This window comes from Scardinius erythrophthalmus, assembly GCF_964197995.2.
Source record: "Scardinius erythrophthalmus genome assembly, chromosome: 11".
In the NCBI taxonomy this organism is placed as follows: Eukaryota; Metazoa; Chordata; class Actinopteri; order Cypriniformes; family Leuciscidae; genus Scardinius; species Scardinius erythrophthalmus.
This window is the reverse complement of record NC_138231.1, coordinates 43626917-43645592: the sequence shown is the minus strand read 5'-3', so window position 1 is coordinate 43645592 and position 18676 is coordinate 43626917. Positions and strand designations below refer to the sequence as shown.

Here is an 18676-nt window from a genome sequence, read left to right as displayed (position 1 = left end):
AGTGTATTATTGTGCGTTTACCCTCTTGTGCCGTGGGGACGCTCCACGTGGTGGTGGCGTGAGCTTTTTTGCCCCTCTCCTCCTCCATCTCGTCCGTTATGACCTCCAGGACCCCAAACTCATTCACCCGGAACTGACACACACACAACAGAGACGCTCACACACTGCTGGATGTACACGACTAACACACACAGGATTAACCCAGCAAGCAATTTTGCGTTTTAAAGACATCTAATAGCCGTCCAAACACAGTCCAGGCATCTAGGCTAAAAAAAGGAAAACTTTGGGCTGTCAGTGAGAATTTAAAAGACGTCTAATAGCCCAAGAATAGACTAGTCATCAACTAGATACAAAGAGTGAAGACAAACACCTTGTAATCACTGTTTACTTTGCTTACATGATGGAATATCATACATCTCGCAAGTTATTTGGCAAAAATGACATGTACCCAAACCATATTTTGGCTAGAAGTGGGTTACCTAAAGCCGGACTATATCGGGTCTATAGTTAACCGAGACGGTGAAATGACGGCTATTGCATGCTGGGAATGCAGTTTTAAGGTTGCGTGTGTGTTCCCTCACCTTGAGCTCACTGCCGGGAAGAGTTCCCACTCCGTCCTTCCAGTCCATGGCTTCGTACACATCAAACTCTGGAGCGGCTGCGCTCGGGCCCGACGTCTCCATCACACACGCACACACACGGCTAACCTGCAACAGCACACCACACCTCACACACTTACACAACACACCACTGAAAATCTTTCACATGCACATTAATTCACCTCTAAGTGTGTTTTTACTCCAGGAAACCAAAGCTAAATGTTGATTAAGTATTAGTTTTTGAGGTAAAATGCAGCCCTGACATGTTCTTTACAGGGATTGTGGGATTCATCCGTATACTAATGAAAAATCATTTCAAACACCACTTGTGATTATTTTAAAGGTTATCCCAGCAAACAATTATGTAAACAATTACTATGTTATTTTAGCCCAGAACTGGTTTAACAGCTGTCATCTAATGAATTGCACTGTTTTGTGCATTTAGGCAGTAGACAATGCATTTGTAAGCTCTCTATCATTTATAATCTATATATATATCCTAAAAAATATTAGAAGAAGTCTTCTTATCTGTCCTTCAAAACCTTTAGCCTAAAAGTCACTCCTGAACAACCATAAACCAATGCAAATGTTTCTATAGCTTAAGTAGCAAGCTGATCTGGAAGGACGCATAAACAGGCTATGAACACACACACAGGCAGTGTTTAGAGCACACAGTGTGTCTGCTAACTAAAGCCAGTTTAGCAGGAGTGTGTGTGAGTGGCGCATGAGGCCTACAGCGTGTGTGTGTGTGTGTGTGTGTGTGTGTGTGTGTGAGTGTGTGTGTGGTTCCCTCGGTCGCCGACAGGGGTCGCTGAGCCGCGGCGCTACTGGAAACTTTCAACAATGAAATCAAAAGAAATGCTAGCAATATTGTCACATATTACAACATTTCCTGTACGCATCGCGTGTTTTGATTAATTTTAACATCGTTTAGCATTAAATTATTAAGTCAAAGTTGAATAATTGTGGTATATCTGCACGTGAAATGATTTTCGCTGCTGCATTTGGTATTTATTCGGTTGTATAAATAAACTAAGTTCATTTTCTCAACGAATATTTAAAATCTCCGTGCAAATGCTTCACTTTTTTTAACGTGAAGTACATACGACATCAAAATCGACATCTACTCAGATAATAGTTTTTTATTAATGATTTTTAGATTAAATTTGTAGACGACGATGATGATGATGATAGAAATAAAATGTTTTTTTTTAATGAAAAACAAATTAAAATAAAATACATGAGTTTTAACGCACCAGGTTTTTTTTCTATTAAACGCGTTTGCTTGGATTCAGCTCTATTATATTAAATAGTTTACACTGAATGAGGTGAAATTATTCATCTCGACGGTGTTATTTTTCCTCAAATATCGACGAGGACGAGCAGTGATGACATATTTCAGACGGCGCAGTGTCAGATATTAAAACACTTTTCTTTAATGTGTTTTAAAGGCAGTTTCTCAAAATGGCGGAGCAGGAATTATATTCACTATATAATTGAAAGACACAGGCCTGGCGAATCGCGTCATTATTGCTGATCAATGACATTTAAAGTGAATGATTGAGCAGATGATCGCAGGGCTGATCGAGACATGTTTTGTTTCGCACGGTCAGTTCCTGCCATGTACAGGAGCGAATGCACTCCTGCTTTGCATTATTCTACACACACTCATAATACACGCTTTATTCCTGCCATCAGCCACAAATACACACTTTGAACCTTTCTATCGACTGCGTCTATTTTGAGTGTCATTCATTAGCGTTATTCTTTATTTCATACTCTCTCTCTCTCTCTCCCTCTCTCTCTCTCTCTCTTCCTGCTGCTCATATTATTGATGACACGTCCAGGCGTTTTCTACTTTATATCTAACTTTCATTATTATTCCGTCGCATTAAACCTCCCGCGAAAGTCTAACACGGTTTATTATACAGTATACAATGCTACACAAGCAGTTTATCCTAGCGTGCGATTGTTTTAATTTGTCTGTTTCTTACCCAAATTCTCCCACGAGTACTGAGAAATTGGCCAGGCGGACTCCAGTGCGCATGCGCACAGCCGTCGCGCTTCACACTCGCCCATCATGACAATAACGAAAGTTTTGCGCTGAAACAATCCCGACGAATCTCGACGATATCGCGCACGGTCACGGACCCTCCGGGCTCGTCTCAAACCTGTCTGTGCGGCTTTTAATGCGCAGCGACGTGCTCTGAGGGCGTAAAACATCGCCATTTCTGTGTTTGTTACTAAGAATATATTCCTGCGCGCGACCGACCCTTCCAAAATGCGCATAGACACCTCAGTAAATACAAACAATCAAACTCTGGAGTGTTGCGTGTGGTTTTATTGAGAGGAGATGGAGAAATGTGACAGTGTGTGATAGCTGTCTGCATTGCTCTAGTCGTGTAGGTGAACATATTTAACTAGCTATACTTGCTGGACTACTGAACTGAACAGCAAACACTGGCTCTACTGTTGTAGCCTATAGCCTACTAAACTAAACAACAGCCCAGCTAACGAAAATATATCACAAGAACGTTTTGCTATCTTCCCATTAAGTTATGAAAACAGTATTTCTGAACATTCAAAATGTCCTGCTTTGTAAATGTGTTCTGGTTATGTGAAAATTCCAGTTTGTTATAGGAACGTTGCAGTTGAATGTTCTATGAACGTTCTGAAACTAGTAACATGGTAAACACGTTACATGAATAATGTACTGTTTAAACTATTGAACTATGTTACTAAACTGTGCTGTACAGAACCACAAAATAGCCCTTTTTTACTTTAGAACAACACAAAGCTATAATGGACCACTTAAAACAATATTGAGTTATACTACCCTAAAGAAATATAAAGAAATACACCATATTCAGCTGTACATAACAATAAATATAGCCTACTAGAAAAATGAATTAACTGAACTATTCAGAACAACACTTGGTACATTAATGTACTACACAACTAAAATATACTGAATTATGTTCTACTATACTATAGTCCAGTCTTAATTAAAATAGGTGGGATTTAACAGTTGATATGAATAACACACACACTTCTGTTCTCACAACACGTAAATGACACTTTTAATGTAATAATTTTATCTTTATATCTAAAAGGTTTCACAGACAGGTCTTAGATTAAGCCAGGATTAGACCTTAGTTAAACTAGGACATTTATGTAGCTTTTATAAACGTGCCTTGGTAAAAAACACTGTGTGCATCTTCAGACAAAACAATGACACTGATATATTTTAAGCTCAAATATGCATTTTAGACTCAAGCCGTGTCTGTGAAACGGGGGTAAATCATGACAAACATTGATAAAATAAACTGGCCAGGCTAAGTAATCCAGAGCTGGATTTAAGCAATTTGTTCATGTTAAAACTGCTAATTATCAGTGCAATCCAACTGTAACTCAGACTTTAACTATTGTCATCCACACTTGATCTAATCAAACTCTAGTTTAGACCTTGTGTTATTTGTCTGGTAATCCATTTAGACTAGAGATAGACTAGACTAGATGTAAATATTTTGTTTGCTAATTTATTAAAACAAGAATGAAGTTGCAGTATGTACAGTAGTAGGTGGCTTTGGTTTTAGTTTTAATTTAAATTTTGCGACTTCCAGTAGAGTCAAATGCTAACATGAAAAATGTAGGCCTGTGTTGCAAATAGAGTTCAAAGAGTCAGATTTTCAAGGTAGAGATGTGGATTGATTACAGACTATATATTTATCTCTACAACTTCATATGGTCTTGTGTCAGGTTTAGCGCTGGACCTGTTACTGTATATCTACAGATTCAGTTCTTCTATTACATTTCTTATGTTAGTCTTGTAAGATGCTCTGATCATAGAAGATCGCAATTAGCACCAAAAAAAAATTGTTAAATATTTCTTCATCTATAAGCTGCTTTGTTTACTACCTTTATTGGTATCAATGGTTCCATGAAGGACCTTTACCATCAATGGAATCTTTCCATTCCACAAAATGTTCTTTAGTAGAAAACGGTTCTTTAGATTTTTTAAATGTTCTTCAAACTAAGAAAGTTATTTTTAAAAACAGATCGCTGAGATGTTCTTTGGTTCTTCCATGGCAGGAATGCCCAATCCTGTTCCTAAAAGGCCAGTGTCCTGCTGAGTTCAGCTTCAACCCCAGTTAAACACACCCGTGTCTGAAATCGCCCCCGTTACCCTTAAATAGGGACGTATTTGAAGGAACAGCCATTTGTAGTGGTGTGGGAAACCATAAGTGCACTCATTCAATCCCACAATGCACTGCAATAAAGTGTACAACTGATGTACTCTCAACAGTTAGAGAAAATCCCATAATGCACTGTGAGCGCCACTTGTCGAATGTATTCCCGCGTCTGACCAGAAGATGGCGCCAGGATCCATCCATTCTCCAAACCGCTGGTCCAATGTGGCTACAGCGTAATATCATACAGATATATACATTCCTCTCTAATTGAGTGTTATATGCTAGTTTCCATGACAGAGTTCAGGATAAATCTGTTCATTACGACTGGAGCTGCCAGTTTGCTACGATTCAAATTATTATTAAACCGCACAAACGATGCAAACCATTCCTCCAGGCGTTTGCAGTGTGTTTGCAATCAGAGCATTAGTGAGGCCAGGCTCACGGTCAGCGTTCACATTCATCAAGGTGTTCAGAATCTCTCAGCAGAACCTCACTTAACTACGTAGATGTGTCTAGAAAGCCACTGTATGTGCAGCACTGAGAACGTTCTTCACTGGCTTTACTGGAGAAGCCAAACATGCTCCTTTTTGGCATATAAATTTGGATGATATATATAAAAAAAAAAAAAAATTGAATTATCAGAAAATTCGTTTTTTTTTTTTAAATCAAAGTATCATAATTAAGTGAACACAGGAATAAACAGAAAATACATTTGGTATACTTTAGTTTGAGCGCATGCCATTAGAATTTCCTTTATTTAATCAAATTTAATCACAATGTTCCCTTTTTAAGTCTTATATTATATGATTTTAATGTTTTCATTTTTGTAAAGCACTTTGGGGCGACGTCTGTTGTTTGAAAATGTGCTATATAAATAAAGTTGCTTGCTTGCTTTCAAATCGATCCTAAAAGGTGCTTCCCAACAGGGATGACCCGGTTCTCAAGCAAGTAGGCCTTGATTGTGTGCGTAGACCTATATTGTTTCTGAAATCTGCACCATTTCTAAAATGTGTTCACAAGTTAGCAATGCTAGAACAGAAGTATTGTTAGCAGGTGTGCTAATGTGAGGTATTCTAGCGGGTCCTTACTGAATGAGGGGTATTTTTAGTGTGTGTGTGTGTGTGTGTAATTAGTTAGCGTAGACCAGGCCTGTCGGTGGGCTTTATCCTCAACAGATTTACGGGAGTGTTGCTAATCTTATTAAGAGCAGCCATGACAGATGCGCAGATTCAGAGTTGTGCTACTGCTAGCGTCCATCAAAGAATCGCCGGCCATTCATGTTGTTGGACTACTGTTGCCGGTGCTGTGGGACCACTCTGATCAAACGCCATGGCCAGCTGCCGATCAACGGCAAGATCCAGGACACATGGGTAAAGTTTGAGCCACTCCAGCATAGTTCACTTACTATAGCGCCACATGTCTATATGCATTACTTCCAGACGACTTCTGTGATTGATTGACTGAACAACAGGCACCGTTTTATTGAGGAAATAATTCAGGCTCATGAACAATGGAACATGTTTGATTAGACACTGCAAAAACAATACTGATTAAACTACGACTATAACTTGTGTAGACATATTTCCCAGCAGTCAAACAACTGTGTTGTGTGTTTATTGCCAGGCTGTTCTTGAAAACCTGCTGATGTGTATGGTGTGCTTCTACTCGGTCTACTATATTGTGGTCAGTCTCTGCATCGGCATTCTCAGGTGAGGTTCTCCACACTGAGCGGCACTTCCACTTCCTCTCTCACTCTCTCTCTCTCTCTCTCTCTCTCTCTCTGTGTGTGTGTCTGTGTGTCTGCTTTTTATGTGGTGATCGTCTGACTTCCTGTATTGAGCAAAAAACAGTCTACGTCAGTGGCTCTTAGCACTTTGTGATATTAGTTTCATGTAAATCACTGCTGCTGTTCTTTATGCATTCACAAAATGGCCAGTTCTCCTATTCAACCCATGAACATCATGTTATTAATTAACATATTGTTGGGCCTATGCTATGGTTCATGTTATATTTAAAACATTTAAAGGTTTGGATGTTTTTTTTGTTAGTTTTGTGCGAGAAACATGTGTCGGTACACTATGTGATGTGACATCTGCACTCTCGTAGAATGAAAAGTTCCGTGGGGTTCTAGAACTCGAGGGTTCTAGACTCAAACACTTCTTGCCAAAAAGGTTCTATATGAGGAGAAATGTCTTAAATGATTGCATAATACTTTTTTCTAGTGATAAAGTTTGTTTACGAGCTGTTTAATTAATACAATTGAATTAAAATACAAAATCAATTAATTTAAGCTAAATCCATACAATGATCACATTATGGGAACCCCTAAAAGGTTTGTGAAGTGCCTGACGGAACCCTTTATGGTTCCATGTAGAACATTTCCTTCTAAAAGTCCGGGGCCTCGTTTATAAAATGCATGTACGATCGGATTTGATCCTACATTCCTTGGACTTCATCCGACATGAGGAGGAACAAATCAGGATTTATAAAGGCAGAAACTGACGTGAAAATATTCTTATGCATCTGGCAACTGTAGGGCATGTGTACCAACCTTTTGTGCTCATATATAACAGTAATAAAAATAATCCATAAAGTTTGTACCATATTTGTGGGTATTCTGTAGATTTATAAAGTGTGATGCATTTAGGATTTTTTTTTTTGTGCATATAGACGTTTAAAAAAATCGATCACAGGAACATTTTGTAAGTTGTTGTATGTTCACATTTAGGATCCTTCCACACACGTCTTTATAAAAGAGTCTCCTGAATTTTGTGATGCAAAATTAGAATAGAGCAGGATAATTTCTGATGCAAATTGAATTCTTCTCTCCTAATCCATTTGTTTTTGTTTTTTTTTAGCTACAATAAACTTAATTACAGTAGTAAACTATTAACGTAATCACATTCTTGATCTGAACTAATGTTACAGAGATGTTACAGAAATTAATCAAGCTGTTTGGGTGTTTATTTGTTGCTGTTTGTTTGTTTGTTTGTTGTAATCAGGGTCGACGAGGTTGACAGCTTGTTAGCGCCTTTCGACTACACCACTCAACCATCATGGCAAAGTCCAAAATATTTAGGTAGGCTTGATTCAAGGATACAGTGGATACTTTGTGTTGTGTAAAGTTGTAGTTGACTGAACACTGGCTCAAGACTAACACTTGCAGTCACACAAACTTTGCATTATGATCTGCAGTTGAGGGCTGTTTAACCCTCATCCTCCCATTCTGTAACATATCCTTCCCTCGCGGGTCAAAATGACCCGAAGCCCTAAAATTCCAATTTGTCCAGAAAGGTCATATCTTTTCATTTTTATAATATTTTTTTCTATTTTTACATTTTTTTTTGGAGATATATATATATATTTATATTTTATAAATATATCTAAAAAAATATATATATATTATTTTTTTATTAATAAATAATATATTCAAGCACATCCCTCACATTCTTTTAACTTAAATTCAAATAAACATTTCAAAACATGCATAAACCAGCTCAGATCAGCTCAAAATATGTCACGTCACTTCTGGTGTCTTTGCCGCCATCTTGTGGAAAAAAATAATATATCATGATATTTCATGACTCTTGCCACTAGATGGCCTTGTAGCTCTATATGGATCAAATGAGCTGTTCCTCTGGGTCCTTAAGTCAGTCCTTGAATTTATCTCTTCAGTGTGCATTCGGATACACTTGTAGACATTATTAAATAACTTTAAATAAAGTTTTAGCATCTTTAGTTTGAATTTGGAGCATTTTTAGTTTTTTCTATGAATACTGAAGCATTCCTCGCATTCCATTCATTCCTAAGGGGGTCGAATTGACCTGCGAGGAAAGGTTTTGTTTCTTTTTTTATTAAAACCACATAAACTCCTCAAATCCAGTAAAACATTTTTGTGTGTATTTGTGGTTCAAGTGTGACACAAGTCCTAAGGTATTGGACCCCTCAGATTTAAAAAAATAAATAAAAAAATAAGTTTCGGGTCAAAATGACCTAAGGGAAGGCAGATGCTGAGAGTTACATATTGTCATAATTCCTGTCTTGTGTTCCCCTTGTCTTGTGTGGACATTTGTCATTTCCTGTTCTGTGCCATGTTTTGTAGTCCTTTGTAGTTTTTCTTGTCTTTTAGTCTCTCCGGGTGTTTCTAATTAGCCACGCCCCCTTGTTAAGCTTGTTTGCCTGTGTATTTAAGCCCTGTTTCTAGTTTCAGTCTTTGTGAGTTCTTAACGTTGTATGTTGGCTGTTCCCCGATTCCTGTTCCCCGAGTCCTGTTCCCCGAGTCCTGTTCCCCGAGTCCTGTTCCCCGAGTCCTGTTCCCCGAGTCCTGTTCGTGGAGCCCTGTTCGTGGGCCCTGTTCCCGAGTCCTCTTCCCGAGTCCTGTTCGTGGAGCCCTGTTCCCGAGTCCTGTTCGCGGGCCCTGTTCCCCGAGTCCTGTTCCCCGAGTCCTGTTCCCCGAGTCCTGTTCCCGAGTCCTGTTCCCGAGTCCTGTTCCCGAGTCCTCTTCCCGAGTCCTGTTCGTGGGCCCTGTTCCCGAGTCCTGTTCCCCGAGTCCTGTTCCCGAGTCCTGTTCCCGAGTCCTGTTCGTGGAGTCCTGTTCCCGAGTCCTGTTCGTGGAGTCCTGTTCCCGAGTCCTGTTCCCGAGTCCTGTTCGCGGGCCCTGTTCCCGAGTCCTGTTCCCCGAGTCCTGTTCCCGAGTCCTGTTCCCGAGTCCTGTTCCCGAGTCCTGTTCCCGAGTCCTGTTCGTGGGCCCTGTTCCCGAGTCCTGTTCCCGAGTCGTGTTCCCCGAGTCCTGTTCCCGAGTCCTGTTCCCCGAGTCCTGTTCCCGAGTCCTGTTCCCGAGTCCTGTTCCCGAGTCCTCTTCCCGAGTCCTGTTCGTGGGCCCTGTTCCCCGAGTCCTGTTCCCCGAGTCCTGTTCCCCGAGTCCTGTTCCCGAGTCCTGTTCCCGAGTCCTGTTCGTGGAGTCCTGTTCCCGAGTCCTGTTCCCGAGTCCTGTTCCCCGAGTCCTGTTCCCCGAGTCCTGTTCCCCGAGTCCTGTTCCCGAGTCTTGTTCCCGAGTCCTGTTCCCCAAGTCCTGTTCCCGAGTTCTGTTCGTGGGCCCTGTTCCCCGAGTCCTGTTCCCCAGGTCCTGTTCCCGAGTCCTGTTCCCCGAGTCCTGTTCCCGAGTCCTGTTCCCGAGTCCTGTTCCCCGAGTCCTGTTCCCGAGTCCTGTTCCCCGAGTCCTGTTCCCGAGTCCTGTTCCCCGAGTCCTGTTCCTAAACGCCAGAGGAGAACTGGCCCCCGACTGAGCCTGGGTTCTCCCAAGGTTTTTTTTTCTCCATTAGGTCACCTAATGGAGTTTTTCAGTTCCTTGCCACTGTTGCCTTTGGCTTGCTCAGTTGGGGATACTTAATTTGATTAATCGATTCAACAGTGCTATTGATCTGCATTACCAAACGTGGATGTTTTACACCAGAAACATACACTGATGTACTATTTTATTTAATACTGTGAAGCTGCTTTGATACAATCTGTATTGTGAAAAGCGCTATATAAATAAAGTTGACTTGACTTGACTTGACTGTTCCCGAGTCCTGTTCCCCAAGTCCTGTTCCCCGAGTCCTGTTCCCGAGTCCTGTTCCCGAGTCCTGTTCCCCGAGTCCTGTTCCCCGAGTCCTGTTCCCCGAGTCCTGTTCCCGAGTCCTGTTCCCCGAGTCCTGTTCCCGAGTCCTGTTCCCGAGTCCTGTTCCCCGAGTCCTGTTCCCCGAGTCCTGTTCCCGAGTCCTGTTCCCGAGTCCTGTTCCCGAGTCCTGTTCCCCAAGTCCTGTTCCCGAGTCCTGTTCGTAGAGCCCTGTTCCCCGAGTCCTGTTCCCGAGTCCTGTTCCCGAGTCCTGTTCCCGAGTCCTGTTCGTGGGCCCTGTTCCCGAGTCCTGTTCCCGAGTCCTGTTCGTGGGCCCTGTTCCCGAGTCCTGTTCCCCGAGTCCTGTTCCCAAGTCCTGTTCCCGAGTCCTGTTCCCGAGTCCTGTTCCCGAGTACTGTTCCCCGAGTCCTGTTCCCCGAGTCCTGTTCCCGAGTCCTGTTCGTGGGCCCTGTTCCCGAGTCCTGTTCCCCGAGTCCTGTTCCCGAGTCCTGTTCCCGAGTCCTGTTCCCGAGTCCTGTTCCCGAGTCCTGTTCCCCGAGTCCTGTTCCCCGAGTCCTGTTCCCGAGTCCTGTTCCCGAGTCCTGTTCGTGGAGCCCTGTTCCCGAGTCCTGTTCCCCGAGTCCTGTTCCCCGAGTCCTGTTCCCGAGTCCTGTTCCCGAGTCCTGTTCGTGGAGCCCTGTTCCCGAGTCCTGTTCCCCGAGTCCTGTTCCCCGAGTCCTGTTCCCGAGTCCTGTTCCCAGGCAAACAAGCTAAACAAGATAAGACAGGAATTATGACACATATAATGCTGATGTATATTAACAATACATGACACAACACAATTTAGTGATGGTACCAATTAACAATAGCGGAAATTAGCACTTATTTTTCACAGAAATTGGATCTTGGTAAGTTTTGAAACTGAAGAAGCGCTGATTTGCTGATCTCCTTCTGATTAGAGAAGTTCTGATGTTTTGTGCATAATAAAACATGCGTTTGCGTCGGCAGTTGTCTTTCAGACGTGTGTGTGTGTGTTTGTTGTGCAGTGAGTGTGATCTCCACAGAGGTGACATACGTTGTGGGCGGTCTGATATTCGCGTGGATCGTGGAGGAGTGTGTGTGGGACTACGCCATCACTGTCACACTGCTGCACGTTGGACTGACCGTAGCCGGTGAGAGCATCTAAACACACATTAAAGACCTGAGATTAAGCATATTTGGTCAAATCAATTTGACAAGTTAACCTGAATGCCTGATATTATGGGTTCAAAACAAGGCAAGCAGTAAAATGCTGTCAACAACCTCAGAAAATAATTTAATTTAGTCTTTCAGAAGAACGAGAATCCACTGATGGCGATTCGAGGATGTGAACACATGTGCAGTTTTATTCTAAAATGATAAACATGATACAAAACAAACAAAACAAAAATTGCGGATGCCAATATCTTGTGTGGCTGAAGGTCGATATGTATATATATATATATATATATATATAATTTAGAAAAAAATCACTGGATTTAAAAACAGGGGTTAGTTATCATCATCAATGACTTCGCATTACCAATCCTTCGCATAAAAATCCCAGGAGTCGAAAAAGAGTAGGGGTTTAACCCCGGCATCCTGGCCAAATTTGCCCCTTGGCCTCTGTCCATCATGGCCTCCTAATCATCCCCATATACTGATTGGCTTCATCACTGTCTCCTCTCCACTAGTATGCTGGTGTGTGGTGGGCGTTCTGGCGCAATATGGCTGCCGTCGCATCATCCAGGTGATGCTGCACATTGGTGGTGGTTGAGGAGATTCCTGCCTTCCATGTGAAGCGCTTTGAGGACCCAGAAAAAGCGCTATATAAATGTAACAAATTATTATTATTATTAATAATAAATTTTTCAGTGGTGCTGTATCTAGTCTTTCTGTTTGAGAGCTTTTGACTCAGATACAGCACCGGACGCTCCTATCCTCCGATCACCTGGGACGGCACTGACCCCTGTCAGATGCGTCCGTCTGCAACTAAAAAGGGAGATCAAAGTTAGGAGAGTGTAAGAGCGGTCCACCGCATGGGGGAGCCTTTACCTGTTGGCACAGCTCCGTCCACTGGAGCGAATCTGGTGCTTCCTTTTTAGTGAGGTCTGTCAGCGGGCTGGTGAGATCAGAATGATTAGGAATAAACCTCCTATAATATCCCCACCAGCCCCAGGAACTGTCTCACCTCCTTTCTGGTCTTATCAATTTGGGGACGAACCATTCCATGTCCCAAGTGAAAGCCCAGATACCATACCTCCACATGCCCGTAGCCCAGCCACCCTCATTGATCTCAGGACAGCGTGCAGATGTTCCAGATGCCGTTGTCAATCATTACTGTATATAATGATGTCATTATAGCGATCTCTGGTGATATTTCCATCACGGCTGGAGCAAACGCACGGGACGGGGTCACGTTTATTATGTATGCTGTGCAGTTTAGTCTCGTGTTTCCTCGTAAGGCACTGATCATGTTGGTACGATCTGTGACAAAAACTATCTTACTGCCCATTTCTGTCGCATCAGTGACAAATACTCTGAGATTCTGCGGCAGGAGCCTTCGAATGTTTTCACCCGTCTTTAAGGTGCTTCGGTCGAAAGGGGCAGCAAAAAGCACTCTTGAATGTAGCTCAGATTGGTCATTAATGTAATGAATAGTTGCCGACAAAAATGACGTTTTATGATATGTTTGTCAATATGTCTGCTGTAATTGCGCATCCAAACTTGGATATTATTGCAGTGATTTCGTCAACAACACCTTTCACCTTGGCTGGGCTTGCTTTTTTTGTTTTTTAATAAGAAAAATAAAACAAACGTTCTATTTTTGGCAATTGTAAAGGCTTTTTCTTACCAAAAGTGAAATGAATAACCCTCAGGCTGACAGAAACGCAAATTCAAGCCTTATACAGTGGAGGGCACCGCTCGAACAAACCTCAAAGTTGTGCTGCTGTTCTGGACCGAAGAAGAAGAAAGTTGAGAGTCAACACTCTTACTTCAGAGGTAAAAAATAAATTTAAAAAAGAAACACAAATGTGATGTTTATCTAAAGTGATTTTTGCTTATTAGTATGGTTGAATTGGATCATCGAAGGCCAGCAGCAAAGACATTGGTTAATAAAGTGAGATTAAATAAACAAACTAACTCATATATTTTGTTGTGAATTTAGAAGTAATGTGTTTACTAGTAACTTTAATTCTTGAAAAAAGTAATCTGATTATGTAACTTTCGCTACTTGTAATGTGTTTCGCCCAACACTGGTCCTGATGCGTTTGCTGCAAACACTAAATTCAGCTGATGTGGGGTTCAGGTGCATCGAACTCCAAGGAATAATTCAAGTAAACAAAGAAGTAAAAAGCTAGCAAATCTCACCATTTTCTCCTTTAGTGCCTTTGACCTAAAAATGTTGATAAAAATGTAGATTTTTGTGTGAGCATCCCTAATATAAGAGCTAAATCCTGATGTGTCTCAGTCAGTGCTGCATTCATCAGAGTACATGATGAGTTTGAGAGATCTATTAGTGGAAAAACATCTTCACCCACACAACACACTGTCAGCCTCAGACGACTGTAAAACAGCCTTCAGCTCTTTTCTCTGTACAGTGAGAGACCTGCACTGTGGCGATTGAATTAATTAGATTAGTGAATACACAGAATTATGTATTTTTCTTTTGATCCGTGAAGTTGCCGTTCTGGAAAATGACGTAATTCTTAGTAAAAAAGGTATGTTTACAAAGGCAGATACAAAGAAGTGTAACCCTGGCCTGTGGCTATTTGATTTCTGTGATATATATTTGTATACTGTCAGAGTAATCAAGCTTGAAGTAGCAGCTTCATGTTGTGAGTCTGCACACCTCACTAAAGCACACTCACTAGCTGCGTTTCCATCACCCTTCAAATTGCGCAAATTCAAATTGCGAATTGAAAATACGCCCAATGGAAACATGTAAATTTCGCACAAACTCCCATTTATCGCAAAAAAGGTTTTCCACTCGCATGAGGGGGTTTTCAGGCAATTCGAAAAAGAAATATTTCGCAAAACTGCAATGGAAACAGTATTTGCGCATTTACAGGTCACCTGATGTAATGACGCGGTGTGTTTGGACAGAATACGAGACAGAGCTCTTTATTAAACTCATATAAGACAAAAGAATTGCAGGAATACTGGATTCTAAACCTCAAATAAATGCCACAATCAAGACCTAGAAGCAGATCTGAGGGAGAAACACCCAGAAACTCCTCATATGAGCCGCTCTCGAGTATAATAAGGGTCGTTCCTCACCATTAATGCTTGCAAACACACACACATCTCCTTCCATTAATAATAATGGCCAGTGCAGTGGCTGATGGGATATAGTACATAAACCCACCAGCGTCCGTTGCCATGGTTTTTGGAATGATTTTACTGATCGCGAGAGGAAAAAATGAAGTTTTAATCGCATAACATCAGTTAATGGAAACACCGTCATTTCGCAATAGTTTTTTTGTCAACGTTTAGAAAAAAATCGCAAAAGTTTTGCGCAAATCTGTAATGGAAACGCGCCTTGAGACACTGAAGAACAGAGACACTAGCTATGTTTCCATCCACACGTTTTTATCCGAATTGAGTGATATCGAATGAAAAATGCCTTATGGAAACAGTAAAATTCGATTGAATTTCATGAATATCGACTCAAATGAAATACGGTCGGTCTCATCGGATTTTATCTTGATCGATATACGGCTTATGCGATAAACGCTGATGGAAACGATAGATGGCGCGATCCATTTTGTCTAGCAAAACTTTGTTCGCAAATGTATGCTTGAATGTTGTGCGATTCAGTGCGAAAATGAAATGGAAACACCTTAAAATGTCTCAAATCAATTCGATCTACCAATTTGATCGCAAAACAGCATGTGACGTCATTACGCACAGGTTTTTATTCGCTTTAAAGCCGTTGGATGGAAACACACATTCACCAGCTTTATTCGCATGAGCTTTTTTACCGAACTTCAGATAATTCGATTGACAAGTGGATGGAAACATAGCTAATGTATTCACATGTGCATAAACCAACCAGATGAAATACAGGAACGTGTCCAGTGTGAACGGCGTGAAGCTTGGACTGATCGAATCGATTACTGTGGTGTGAAGGCGGTCAGTGACCAGGCACAAAAATATAAGGGCTTCTACAGACATTCTTCTACTCAATGCTTTATTTGTATGGCATAGGCAGATCTCTTTGAATTATCTTTATTTGAGAGCTTTTTCAGCAAATATTGAACTACGGTAGTTGCCAAAGATGATATCCGGAGGGAATATTTGATTTCAATGGCCCTCATTTATCAAAAGTGAGTACACCAAATTTCCAGCGTACACCTGGCGTACACCCAAAACTACGGTGACTTTGAGATTTATCAATATGGACGTTGGCGTACGGCACGCTCAAATCCTACGCCAGCTCAGGAGGTGGTGTACGCACGTTTTGAGTGTTTGGCTAAACCATTTGTTCTTGTGTGCAGATCTCAGAGCCTAGGCTGCCTACAGAGACACGTTTTTTTGACGGCATGCTTATGGGGCGGGCAGCTAGCGGATCGTTAGGAAAGATTCGATGAATGTGATAAAAAAAAATTGGGCCTGAAATCACTGATACCACCTTTAAACCATCCAAATATGAGGAAAACAATAGATATTTTTTTACAAATATTACAAAATAATTTTTGCAAGCTACAGGTTTTATTTTACTTTGCAAAGAAAAACAAAAAGCTGACATATATCAGTAGTCATTAAAACTTAATCAGTTATTAATATTTGGTTGGCTCACTGTTTTTGCATGCTCAATTTCTTTGTATGACAGTCTGGCCAAAAAATTATGTCAGCACAATTTGGCATGTTTCATTGCGTTATCATCACAAATAAAACAACCAACTCCAAGCACAACTACGCAATATGATTACAAAATGATGTCAATTTTTCTAGGCCCAACATCACTTTTCTCAACTACTGTCAATCATTTCAGAACTTTTGCACATTTGATGTAAACATTTCAACCAATGCCACTGAAAACTCTCTTTCTCTGATTTCAGAGAAAAAAAGATCAAAACTAACGGCATAAGTGTCCACACCCCTTTATAATCGCATATGTGTTCAGAATGAACTAATCAACATCATGATATTCTGATATGATTTATCTTTGTTTCATTGTATTAAAACCAGCAGTTTTGACTTTTTATATCCACTATAAATGTATATTTGAAAGCACATGATGTCTAATTGTCTTCCTGTCGTTTTTGTTTCAGTTATGGCTGATTTTCCCTCAACAGAGCACTGGTGGATTGCTCTCGGTAACTTCTGTTCTCTAAAGTGAATCAGGCCACTCATCGTGTGCGTAATGTAATGATAACTGTACGTCTGTCTTCTCTCCTTCAGGCTCTGGGTTACTGATGATGATTTCTGGAGGGCAACTCATGGCTTACCGACTCTTCAGAAATAATTTTGTACATCCCGCAGATCTTCAGAATTTCTGACACACTGAGGAGAATGTGCAGGGATCAATATTCTCAGTTTTGTACTGTTTTAACTTTTTTTACATCATGGTGTAGTTTGAAATGATTTTGTTATTCCTACTCAATATTTTGCATTATGGATTTGTTTTGGAAACTGCTTATGCTGATAAAATAATTCCAGTAAACCATGTTGTTTTGGTGGCCTTTCTAACATTTTTGACAAAACACTAACTCTTCTATAACTCTTCTGACTGGGCTAATAATAACCGCCTAAGTAGTTGAGGACACGAATGCTCTACCCTGGAAATCCAGAGTTCTCGCGAGAGCACAAGTTGAATTTGCTCAGCGAGTTTACTCAGGCGTTGAGTAATGATGCTCATTAAATATGCCCTTGTAGCCGAGCTGCACCAATCACATCGGGTTATCTGATATAGACGGGCCAGAGGCGAGATGACGACAGCGACAGTGACAGCGCAATCATGACAGTGATTGGTCGTAGTGTTCTCCAATTGCGTGCAGTGAGATTTTCAAATTCATGCTTGGTGCCGCCCCTCGAGTTGGCCAATTTTCATTACTCAATGCCAGACCCTTATGCTGGGTACACACCAAAAGATTTTTTACATCTTATAAGATTTTCAAAATGTGATAGACCACAAACATGAGGACAAAAAATCCTAGATTTAACCGTTTGCTCCTATAGTGTGTGGTGTGCCATGATGTGACAAAGACAGCACACACACACGAACAGATCTTCAACCAGAGTCTCGACTGTGAACACAGGAAATCTCGCAAAATCTCGCGAGACTTCAGAATAAGCATGGCGGACGATATGCAGGAAGAAATTGCAAAAAAATGAAAATATATTCATTCTTTATTGTCTTTATTTATTCTTTATTGGATTTATTGTCTCTTTAGAAAAAGTTATTTAATCCCTCGATAGAACCTCACTGAACCCTTAACACTCAGCTTCCTGCAAGTGTGTGTGTGTGTGTGTGTGTGTGTGTGTGTCTGTGAGGATGACCGTGTCTTCCATCATCTCGCTTTCTGATTGGATATTGTTTCCTTTAACGTGATAATCTCCAGAGCGTGCGCGCGTTTGTCCTCCACGTCCCCCCACACACATCAGGATTTCTGATTGTAAATATTAAACATGTTGAATATATATGTTTTGCGATCGGGGCGGCTCCGACGTTCTTCCGAGCAGGTTCGGACACTCTTAACACACCTCACACCAAGGGGAAACCATCAAGATAATCGGGACACAGCTAGGATTGTCGGAAGGGGGGAAATCGGCCCAAAATCAGCCCGATTATCTTTTGGTGTGTACCCAGCATTAATCTTTCAGATTTGGGTCTGGATTTCCAGGCTTCGAATGCTCTCGAGTCGCAGAGGAGTCAGAGCATCATCCATGCACTTGATGAAGGTGTCTAGGAAGGCTAGGCCGAAAGGAAGGTACTGGTATGCTTTGCCCTGGTAAGCTAAACTTGTGTCACTGAACACAGTCAGCCCACTCAAGGACTGACCTAGCATGCCCACTCTTTAGTCCTGACATAGTTTTTCTAAAGCCGGTTCCCACATAGCAACATTGTGTCGGCCCAGATCCGGCCCACATCTGGCACATGTGGAAAGATGATCTGGCCCACATGCAGCGTGGAATGACGGCTCACTCCTGTTTGCCAGATCTGGGCCACAAGCAGGCCATAGCAATGCCACATGTCAGCAAAGAGCAAAGAAATAAACCAGAACTGGACCTTATCTGAGCCACAAAATCTGTGTATATTAAAT

General features: G+C 41.5%; 2 protein-coding genes across 2 annotated transcripts in view; one reads left to right on the top strand and one right to left on the bottom strand.

Moving 5' to 3' along the window:
• The window catches only part of l3mbtl3 (L3MBTL histone methyl-lysine binding protein 3), a 72976-nt gene extending 70247 nt beyond the window's left edge, over nt 1-2729 (bottom strand). The window contains exons 1-3 of the mRNA XM_081378423.1: nt 2594-2729; nt 582-707; nt 22-133 (exon numbers count right to left, since the gene is read on the bottom strand). Coding sequence (XP_081234549.1) covers nt 22-133; nt 582-683 — 214 coding nt within the window. The 5' untranslated portion in view covers nt 684-707; nt 2594-2729. The remainder of the gene's footprint in view (nt 1-21; nt 134-581; nt 708-2593) is intronic.
• A 2964-nt stretch (nt 2730-5693) lies between these two features.
• Nucleotides 5694-17078, top strand: tmem244 (transmembrane protein 244). The gene is made up of 6 exons (XM_081378383.1): nt 5694-6162; nt 6416-6501; nt 7795-7871; nt 11435-11560; nt 16685-16729; nt 16815-17078. Exons 1-6 carry the CDS (start codon nt 6070-6072, stop codon nt 16910-16912), a joined length of 525 nt encoding a protein of 174 aa, XP_081234509.1. The 5' UTR covers nt 5694-6069; the 3' UTR covers nt 16913-17078.
• Nucleotides 17079-18676: the final 1598 nt, after the last annotated feature.

Bases quoted from the DNA above. Each gene is read 5' to 3' on its own strand.
- tmem244 (XM_081378383.1), top strand. From the start codon at position 6,070: ATGTTGTTGGACTACTGTTGCCGGTGCTGTGGGACCACTCTGATCAAA. The intron at 6,163-6,415 runs GTAAAGTTTGAG...GTTTATTGCCAG, and splicing joins GCAAGATCCAGGACACATGG to GCTGTTCTTGAAAACCTGCT. The intron at 11,561-16,684 runs GTGAGAGCATCT...TTTTTGTTTCAG, and splicing joins CGTTGGACTGACCGTAGCCG to TTATGGCTGATTTTCCCTCA.